At 45.0% G+C, this 10,865-nt stretch overlaps 1 protein-coding gene across 1 annotated transcript in view; it reads right to left on the reverse strand.

The window, feature by feature from the left end:
• Positions 1-10,865, reverse strand: part of LOC110570256 (phospholipid-transporting ATPase IB) — a 599,207-nt gene that overhangs the window by 513,207 nt on the left and 75,135 nt on the right. Inside the window, exon 2 of the mRNA XM_021678237.1 lies at positions 126-270. Coding sequence (XP_021533912.1) covers positions 126-270 — 145 coding nt within the window. The remainder of the gene's footprint in view (positions 1-125; positions 271-10,865) is intronic.

Genomic DNA, 10,865 nt, shown 5'->3' on the forward strand with positions numbered 1-10,865 from the left:
GGGGGCTGGCGGAGGAGAGAGGGGTGGGGGCTGGCTAGGTGTGTGGAAAAGCTGCCAAGAGGAAGACGAACCCCATCCCAGCTGTGAATTAACTGTCCTTGCGCCTCTCAGCCGCCTTCCCCTACCTGATCTGGTTGTCACGGAATTTGTTGAGATGCGGTTGGTTGAGGTAAATGGTGCGGGCTGGTGCCTCCAGCTGGTCTCCAACAGACGTGGCCCGGGACATCTCATCCTCTGCCTTCTTGTAGCCCGAAGAAGGACGAACAGGTCCTGCAGAGACGGGGCGCGGGCAGAAAACAAAACACAAAGAAGTCACGCCAGGCTAGAGGCAGCGAACACGGGCTGCGGGCTGGCGGGCGGGGACCAGCTGGGAAGGATGCTCTGGGCGCTGCTGGGCCCGCCTATGTACCTTGGCTCCCCCTGGAGACCTGCCGCCGCAGCTGCTCACGGCTCCGCCCCGCCCCCTCCCCCGCCCCACCCCCGCCCTGGTCCCCCGGGCGCCGAGGAGGGAGCCTCTGCCGCCGCCGACTCCGCCCCGCCCCCTCCCGCGGCCGCTGCAGCGTGAGGCCCGGCTGCCAGCGGCACCGCTGCCGGCTGCAGGGGCGGGGAGGGGCCGCGGGAACAGTGGGGCCGGAGCCTCCGCCCACCTTCCCGCGGTCAGCTCCCCCTGCGGGCCCACGGACTGCGCTCCGGATCTCGGTTTTCTGGGTTGCTTTGATTGTGCTTAGGACAAAGACACCAGCAAAGGGGATGTGCCCTGCGTTCAGTCACCGCATAAAAGGATGGTGAAAGCACATCTCCATGCCCTACAAACGAAATTCCCAACCCTCCGGGTGATGGGCTTGGCTACACCGTGAGCCTGAATGCACCAGCTGCCTTTCTCCCCAGAAGTGCCCGGCAACCTGAGTGTGATAGCTTTACCAATCCCAGCTCGCGGAGGGATGCATGATTTTTCATTTCATAGCTCCAGTTAGGTTTCTGTGGCTAAGACACAAGCAAGCCTGTCGCTTTAAGAGTTGATTTCAGTCCTATAGTCAAGCCTGTGAGCTCAACCTCCCCATAACCTTCACGTAGGGAGGTGTCAGCATGGAGAATAATGATATGCCCACTAGTCACAGTGCTACACCTGAGCACACACACAGCCAGTCAACCCCATCTCCAACTCATCACAAGGGGCAACCCACCTCAAGAAGGACCTTCAGGGAGGGGTGCCTGAAGCAAAGGATCACAGAAAAATAAATGCCCTACAAATGCAGCCTTGTCTCCTTTTCCTCACATATATTTTCACTCTAGTATCTGCCATGCTTTCCACCTATCAAAGAGATGAATGACGTATCCTGTTTAGGAAATGGACGTCTCATTTCAGTCAACATCTACTTCACAGCTACAACAAATATTCACTGACAGAGAAAAATCTTGAAATAGAAAGTTTCGGCTATTGAAGTACATCATTTTTTTAAGTGATTATAATCCTATTATAATCTTTATCACAAGAGGGGGACAACCAAAACGTGGAATCGGTTGAGAGCTGACATTTCCCGAAGAGTATTCATAGCTGGGTCCCTGGTCACAGCAACCTGGCTGTTCCCCATTAAGGGACTCCATCCTCAGATCCTCACTCCCTGCCTCGAGCCTCCACTCTCCCAGTTTCCTCTGGCTTGGGGGGGGGAAGAGGGAGGAGGGCTACTCTGTCCTCTGCTTATGGACAAGGGGCAGCAGAGAGCAAAAGTCCCTACTTCAAGACTCACTTGCCTGAGAGCTTAGGCTCCCACACTTCAGTCAGAGAAGGCTAGGTTTTAAAGCATTTGTTGATTTAAGGCAGATAAGCGAGTTTCAGAAATATTCCCTATATAGAAATATTGCTTTTATCTTGGCCCACTTACCCCACTTTATCTCCAGCATTTATCATCATTACCTGGCATTATTCATCTATGGTCTCCCTTCCCATGGCCAAGCACAGAAGCTCCAGGACAATAGGACATGTTTTGTGCACTACAGTGATCTCAGCACCTACAACAGTGCCTGGCACATAATGGGCATTCATATTTGCTAGTTGAATAAATCATTTTCTTATAAAGCGTCGCTTTGAATTCTCCAGGCAGAGATGCAGTGATATGCACAGAGGGCTCAAAGGCCATATACTCGTATGGGTCAGAATAGTTCATTGCTTAGACTGTATTAACTCAGTGGCTCTTGACCCTTATCACCACCTAGGGAGCTCCCACAATTAACTAGATCCTGGGCCCAACGCTCACAGATTCTGACTTGTTTTACTCTGTTTTAAAGTAACTTAAGAGAGGTGGGCCTGGGTGGCTCAGTCGGTTAGGCACTGATTCTTAATCTCAACTTGGGTCTTGATCTCAGGGTTGTGAGTTCAAGCCCCACATTGGGCTCCATGCTGGGCATGGAGCCTACTTAAATAACAATAATAATAATAATAAAGTAACTTAAGGGATATGAGTGGGCAGCCACAGTTGAGAATCACTTGTTATATGCTGCTGGGAACACAAAAAACAAAAGATCTGGCTCCTGCTCTCAAAAAATTTAACCAGTTTAAGGTGCTAAGGTATAACCATAGTTACCAATAAGCCACAGTTTATGATAAGTGACTGAGAGTGGGCTTGAAAATGCTAAGGAGGGTCAGGAGTCAGCAGCCTGTTTGTGCTTGAGGGGAGCTGGTCAGAACAGAGTTTGAGGACAGATATAAAAGCCTTAAAGTATGGGTAAGATTTCTATTAGGAAAGAGGAGGACAAGGACATTTGGGGGAAGAACAAGAAAAAGCTTAGGCAAAGGCCCAAGTAGACAAGATGTATATGAAGCCAATTAAACCAACCAAACAAAAACCAACACTGAGGGTCCAAGTGGGAAATAGAAAGCTTGTGTGGTGGGGGGGGGGGGGGGGAGTGTGGAGGGGTGAAAGACTGGGGAGGATTTAAATGCCAGGCAAAGAAGCTTAAACTTCATCCTGAAGGTCATATGAAGCCACAGACAGTTTCCAAGCAGGGGAGAAATATAATTGGCAGTGATATACAAGTAGGAGCAGAAAAAGGGGAGAATTTGTAGATGAGGAGATCAGATAGGAAATTAATTCAACCTCTAGAAGCAAGACGTTAAAAAGCAAAAATTAAATGGAGAATGGGTAAAAAATCATGGACAGAAGAACCATCTGAAAAGAAAACTCTGCAAGACTTTTTTTGGACTTAGTGTGTGGGCCAGAAAAAAAAAAAGACGATTGGGTAATTGGGATTTGAAGAAGAGAAGATTGGGACAAAAAAAGCACTACTGATAGAAATGAGAGTGGAAACAGTTTTCCCAAACAAGAATGTTAAGTGTTGGATAACAAATATTGGGGTGCAAAACAATTACTCCATTAGTGATAGAATTACATGAAATAATGTCTCCCAAGCACCTACCATGCATGAGGCCAGCTCACCTTTGTACACTACAACAGGGCCAGCCCTAGAATTTTATTCTAGGTAGCAATCATTATAGTTTCCCCCTACCTACGACTCTGATGACTTTCTTCTACCTCAGTGGCTTCATCTTGACCCAATGCTGCTTTGGAGAAAAACATTAATCTTTTCAAAATATCACACATCTGTTGAAAATGTATCACCTAAAGAAAACACTATACCATATATAGTGAAGCACATTATGACTAAGGTTTCAAATTCAGACTCATGAGATGAATCCTGAGCTAATGCATTTTGAAAATACCACCATGCAAAATTAGAGTAGATGCTTCAACTCCCCCTTATAAACAAGCACAGTGTCAGCAGACAGTGGGAGTTCAATAAATATCTGTTGAGAAAGAAACCGAAGTAAAAAGGATAAAGAGAAACAAGAGTAGGCAAATGGACAAGCACCAAGCTTGCCTACTACAAAATGGAAATGCAGACAAGACAGCTGACAGCCAAGGGCACGAGGGCAGGGACTTTATCTTGCTCATGGTTCTAGCGCCATCATCCTGAATGAGGCCAAGCACACAGTAAGCAGTCTGTAAACACAGACAAATAACAGGCTAATGTAGCAGGTGCTTTTTGAGGATGCCTACCCAGCTGCTGAACCCCAGACTCGCTTGCCTGGTAACTGAACCTTTCCCCTCCCACATGCAGGCCAAGCAGTCCACAGACAGGCCTATAAAATGCAATCCCCTTCATCCACCACAGCTCTCTGCCCTGGGGACAGTTACTTGGTCCAAGTTGGACCGTTAGGAGTCTTCTAGAAACTGACAGGGGACCTAAGGAAGATGGTTTCTGCATGTGGCTGCTCTATGAACATATACACTCCGGGTCTCTGGTGGCCGTCTCCTACCCCTGGAGTAGGCAGGGAAGTAAAGTGTTTCTTTGGGAATGAAGATGAAGCAGTTTCATGGAGAGCAACAGAAACTGTCCCAACATCTTTCTGGATTCTGGGTAAAGTCCCCTCCTAGATGCTAGCTGTATTAGGGTCTTTGGGTTCCATGACCCACCCCGAATAACCAGAAATGCCAACCCATACTGTCAGGGAGCACACAGAGAATCTATTTTTCCCTTTAAGACAGATGAGCAAGTAAGGTTAATGAGGAGGCAGAAATATCTATTCACATACAGATCACCCTGTTGGGGGGAGGCAAGGTTTTAGATGCCTCTGGCACAGGTGCCCGTAGATGCCACAACCCACACCCAGGGAAGCCAGATCTGACAGAGGAACGTCTGCATGGCAACATTTAGGTTGCCTGGTTGGATAAAGCCCAGAAATAGCTGGAAGGTGATCAGCTAAATAAAGAAGCCCCTCCTCCCTTGAGACTTTCTGCCAGGATAGGAAAAAGAATTCTAAGAAACAGAGGTAGATGATAGGCACAGTCTCCTGGTGGAGAGCATTCTCTAAGAGGACAGATAAAGAATAAGAAAGGGGCAGAGGAAAACAGGCTAGTTCTAGTGCACATGCCACTGACACTCACAACCCTTCCACAGGCCCCCAGCCACACTGTGGCTCTAGCTTGCCTGTGAATCTCCTCCTACTCACTTTGTCCATGTCCTGGCCCAGATTTCTCACTCCACTCACGCAACCTGTCTGTGGCAACAGGGAGGTGAAGCCACCAGCTAGGAAGCAGAGTCCCACTGGCAGGTGGGCAGACAGAAGTGAGGACAATGCCTCATGTCTCCTCATTACATAAATTAATTCCATGGAGATTCTTCTGGGAAGAGAATGAAAAATGTGAAAAGGTTTCTGAAATTTGTTCCTGTCTAATTAAGTATATATTATTTTATGACTATTTATATAATACATGTATTAGTGTGAATGAAATTGGTCCAGGGAGTTAAGAACCTCAAAGAGTTAAACACAAAAGGGGAGATAATGTAAGGCCAATTTTTACTAAGCATTTCATTGCCTTAAGCAACGTAGAAATAAAATCCTCCACTCTGAACTGCAGTATTTTTCTCTAACTCAGAACTCCAGAAGATGCTGGTAAATTATCTAGTCCACATCCCCTGCAAAGAAATCTTACTATCTCACAGTAGAAACTCTTGGGAAAGAAATACTCTAGTCTTCCTAAGTCAGAAACCTATTAAAGTGGTGAGCCTTTTCCCAGAACCTCTGTAACTAGCTCTGTGGGAAGTCAGAATTTGGTTGGACATTGTTGTAGGAGAGAGAATTTGGTGGTCTCTGTCCTGGCTTTCTGGGGAAGCTTCTAACCCCTTGGAACTATCCCAGTGACTGGAGTGTATTTGTTATTCATGGTGGGGCCTTGGGACCACACCCAGTTTTATGCTAATGAGGTGACCCTGGGGGGCCCCTAGATCATTTTAGAATGGGGGTTGATCATGTCAGAAAAACCAACCATGTGATTAGAGGGTTGGGGTCTGACCTCCCAACTCAGGGAGGAAAGGGGACTGGAGACTGGAATTCAATCATGTGGCCAATGATCCGATTAATAATGCCTATGTAATGAAGCCCCAATAAAAATTACAGACACCAAAGCTCAGGTGACATGCCCTAAGGACATGGAAGCTTCATATGTGGGACCCTCCCAGACCTCTCCCTGTGTCTCTCTCCATTTGGCTGGTCCTGATTTGTATCCTTTAGGATAATACCTGTAATTCTGAGTATAGTGCTTTTCTGAGTTCTCAGTTTTTCTAGCTTTTTATTGAAACTGAAGAGGTAATGGGAATCCTTGAATTTGTAACTATTTGGTCAGAAGCACAAGTGGTCAAGGCATCCCAGAGCTTGCAGCTGCTATCTGAAGTGAGGGAGGTCTTCTAGAAAATTGTGCCCTTAACCTGTGAGGTCTGAGCTAACTCTGGGTACTTAGTATTACAACTGAACTACAGACATTACTCTGTGAACTCCAGAATGGCAGAACCAAAAGGGAGCCTTTATGAACAATCACAGAAGTATATTAGGTCAAACGCAAGATAGGATGAGAAGCCAGATCTGCAGAAACTTGAATCCAATGTTCCTTCCATTAGGACAGGCTTCCTCTATGAGCTTAGGCAAGTCAGGACACCATCTGAGCCCTGGTTTCTTCATCCGCAGAACAGAAATCAATGGTATAAATCAAGAGATGACAAACTTTCTGTAAAGGGTCAGACAGTAAATATTTTAGGCTTTGAGCTACATACAGCCTCTCTTTTTTAAACACAAAAATCTTTTTTTTTTTTTTTAAGATTTTATTTATTTATTTGACAGAGAGAGACACAGCGAGAGAGGGAACACAAGCAGGGGGAGTGGGAGAGCGAGAAGCAGGCTCCCCGCTGAGCAGAGAGCCCGACGTGGGGCTCGATCCCAGGACCCTGGGATCATGACCTGAGCCGAAGGCAGATGCTTAACGACTGAGCCACCCAGGCGTCCAAACACAAAAATCTTAAAAATGTAACCACCATTCTTCACTCACAGGCCAGATTTGGCCCACAGGCCATAGTTTGCTGACCCTTCATATAAACTAAGTTCTTTCACAGTTAACAACCCAATTACATCCCAACTCCTACCTCAAGGAAATATTAAATATCTCCCATATCAACAAAACAGGACATAAAATTCCTAGTAAACAGGTTCTTCAGGCTTTTGTTCCTGGAGTTAAGTTGACTATGTATTTTCTTCTAATTTTGTATGTACTTTAAAAGTAGGTAAAAGATGGTTTTTGCCTCCAGAAAAATTTCCAGGAAAACAGTACAATCATCATAGAGCTTTATAACAAGAGGCATGTGTGTGTGTGTCTCCTCTGCTTCCCAAAAGGGTTTCAAGTTCAACTCTGGCCTCTACTCTGTATTTACAAAGATGTTTCATAATCCTTCAGAACACAGACACAAAGCAGTCCAGCAGCTGGGGAAGCACTTGAGCTGGTTATTTCTCCTAATCAAACGAACACAATGAAAATGCAGTGCAAATGTGGGATGTGATTATTCTAGCCCTGGCGGACACATTTTGGAGGCCTTTTCTAGACCCCACGTTGCACAAACCACATCTCTCCAAATATAGCATCTGTGATCCACTTCTACCCAAGAATTAAAAAGAAACACAAAGAGAGAGGGACACCTTTTACTACCAATACTTATTGGCTTCTCTTTTCTCTTTTTTAGGGATAGAGAAAGCGAGAGGGGAGGTAACTGGCCCTGGACTATTTAGGATTTGAAATATTGCTGGGTGCTGAATTTATTTAAGCACATATTGGGCCCTTCCTAGATCTAAGGCATTTTGCCAGGTAGTGGGAGGGAAAGGTGTGCAGTTTAAGCCCCGGACTGATGCTATAGTAGAAGCAACAGAAACAAATGAGACCAAGAAATAGGAGAACCCAGAGGACAAAGATGACCGCCAGTCTCATCTAGGGCCAAAGAACTGGGCGATCTCATGGAGGAAGCATTTGAACCAGGCTTACAAAAATGAGTATTATAGTCTAACTGGGTCGTGTGGAAAAAGAGCATCCCAGGAATAATGGCGTGTGAGCAAAGGCACGTGCCTGTGATACTTTATTTACAACCTAGTTGGCTCTGGCACCATGGGTGAAAGTGGGACCATGGTAATTTGAGGCTTTGTTTCCAATAAGTACAGCAATACAAATCAGCCTTCTGTTCCTCGAAACCCATTTTTACACTTTAGATTATTTACTAATTCACAAATGATGAATTTTAATATAAGCGAAGGCAAATGTGATTTTAAGGAAATATCTTTGATATATAAAAGCTAAACATTAACCAAAAAGAAATGCTAGGTTTTACAATACTCAATTCAGAGGATTTTTCTATATGGACTGGACTGACTGAGGCTTAAAATACGAGCCCAGTGGCTTCTCTGTAGCAACTCCCTGTGTTGCTAGGAGAGATATTCATTACTCCTGCGGCCAGGAAACTGGGCGCAAGTTAAGGACACCAACCCTAAAAATCATGATTCAGTAAGCATGAATGCAGTCTTTGAACAGTGAATCCTAGGAGAGGTGCAGTTTTCTCTGAAGGTGTTTTGCCTGTCCTCAGCATTTGGAAGACACACAACACCTTGGCCAGGGGTGTTTAGATTCACTGCACATTGTCTCACAGCCAGCCCACCCATCCAGTGTCATTGGCGACCAATCCTTCTCTTGCTCATGGTCATCAGCCACCTATCAGCAGCCCTGCCAGGATCAGCCCCTGAAAGACCCCAGTAGCTTTTAAATCTGCTCCCAGACCACATGAAAAGTATAGGTAGGCAATTCAGGACAATGAGACCTCGTCTTACTCCTCAGTTTTATCCTCAGGTATGTCACATGTCTCCCCTTTGATTGGGGAAACGTCCCCCAGAGAGAAAAAAATTAAGATGTTTCTTTTCAGATTGATTTCTTTTCTCTCCACTTCTCCCCCTTCCACCTCCTAAAGAGCAAAAGGACAGGCAAGCTTTTCCATGTACGTCCCTGACATCATTCTCTTTCTGGATCCCAAACAACCCTTTACAAACCCACTGAGGTAGCTCCTCTTCAACGTAGAAAATGCTGAGAGTCTGTTGTAAATACTACAAAAGGACGGAAAAAGTAATCTACAAAATCTCCTCATAAACAAAAGGCTAGCTTGCCTATCACTGCTATTTTTGAAAATTAAAAGGTGAAGACACCTTGATATTTCTCTTGGCAGATCTTCTAAGCTTTCCCAGGGAGGTGGAGGCTCCAAGTGCATGGAAATCAAATGTCAAGTACAAGAGAAAGGCACATTCATTTGCTCCAACTATCATCCCATTTCACACGTAAATCCGCCTGTCATGTTTGCTTTTTACCACTGGTCATAGAACCTAACACCCTTTATTTCTATCAACAATCTTAATGTAACCTTCAAAATTACACGCACTCAGGAAGAGTCAACCAGGAGGCCAACTTTATTCCCGATTCCACTGATACAACACATTCTTTTCCAGTGTGATGACTTTTCCTGACACTCTTGTTGATGTGACATTTTGTGTATCACGTTTCTTCTCAGACACAGAAGTGAGAAAGTTCCAAATATGGAAAAATCTTTAAAAAGGAGGAGCAATGCCAAAGAGATGCAGATGGAGTCCATTAACTCCCCAGCATCCTCCACCGATTTGCATTGCCAAACCAATTAGCTGCCTTGCCATGTCACTGAGAGGTCATAGTTATGGTAAGAAGCACAACAATCTTTTGTTGAGCCTGGTCTAAGTACTCTATATGTATTAACCCATAGAATTCACAAAACAATCATGAGGAGCATGTTCATTTTGGAAATAATTAGAATGGGGTAATTTACCAGCTAGCTTAGTAACTACAAGGTGAATTTTGTTCCTTATTATATGAGTCATTTATAGGACCTACATTATAAATAATTTGGGGGAGGGGCTTCAAGGAGTTTCCTCAAATAGACAAATATTTGTTGACTGTCTTTTATCCTATTAGGTTTAGGTTTTTTTTTTTTTTAACTAAAAGTATATCCAAAAAAAAGTATATCCCCAGAGTCTATACATAAAAAAAAAAAAAACCTCCCCCAAATGCCAGGCTCACAGGTAGCATGGTGGTGGCAACAGTGATTATGGGACTGGATGCTTAAACTAGGAAAGCCAAGTCTCTAGAGATGCAAGTGCCCCGAAGGCAGGAACATGTAGAAGAAATCAGTAAGTCAAGCAGGCAGGCAAAAAGATTGAGGCAGACAGGAAGTCATTCATACATCCAAGGTTCAGAATATTCTATGTGCACAATGCCAAAGTCAAAACTCTCTCCCTGCATTCAGAGAGCTTGTAATCTGGTGAGGAAATAAATTGGTGCAGAGTAATACAGCGCAGAATGTGCAAGGTTTCCTTTCACCTGGATTTTCTTTCTTCTAGGGTGTTCTCCGCCTGCCAACAACTCATCCTTAGGCCATAGCTCCGGTTATCTCTCCTCTGAGAAGTCTTCGCTCATCACACTTTCCCAGGTTGGGTTAGATGCCCATCCTCTACTTACAGGACCCTCAGATATTGGCCAGGCAGGGAATTCCTCCAGGGGACATTTTTCTCAGTCTTACACAACCTACATAACCATATACAACTGTCCAGTCTGTGCATTTTCCATGTCATAATTACTGTTTATGTGTCTTTTTAATTGTGTCTCCAACTGGAAAAGTATGGACTATGCCTTGTTGATCTTACTATCCTCAGCATCTGTGGGAGGGGAAGAAGGGACAGTGAATGCTATGGGTATGTGGGGTCTAAGAGAAAGACTAGTGCTTCCAGCTGGAGTAGAAAGGGGGGTGCTTTGGTTGGGGAGATTTAGGAGATCTCTCACTGTAAAGCCAGCAACTGAGCTCTACGTGAAGGGCTCTAAAGGGTAAAGATGGGGAAGGACATCCACAGAGCAAGACAAAACCATGGACAAACATATGATGTGAACAGCTCTCATGCAGCCTTCTAGGATGTCCTCTGTCGTTCTTGT

Source organism: Neomonachus schauinslandi, chromosome 3 (assembly GCF_002201575.2).
Source record: "Neomonachus schauinslandi chromosome 3, ASM220157v2, whole genome shotgun sequence".
NCBI classification, from domain to species: Eukaryota; Metazoa; Chordata; class Mammalia; order Carnivora; family Phocidae; genus Neomonachus; species Neomonachus schauinslandi.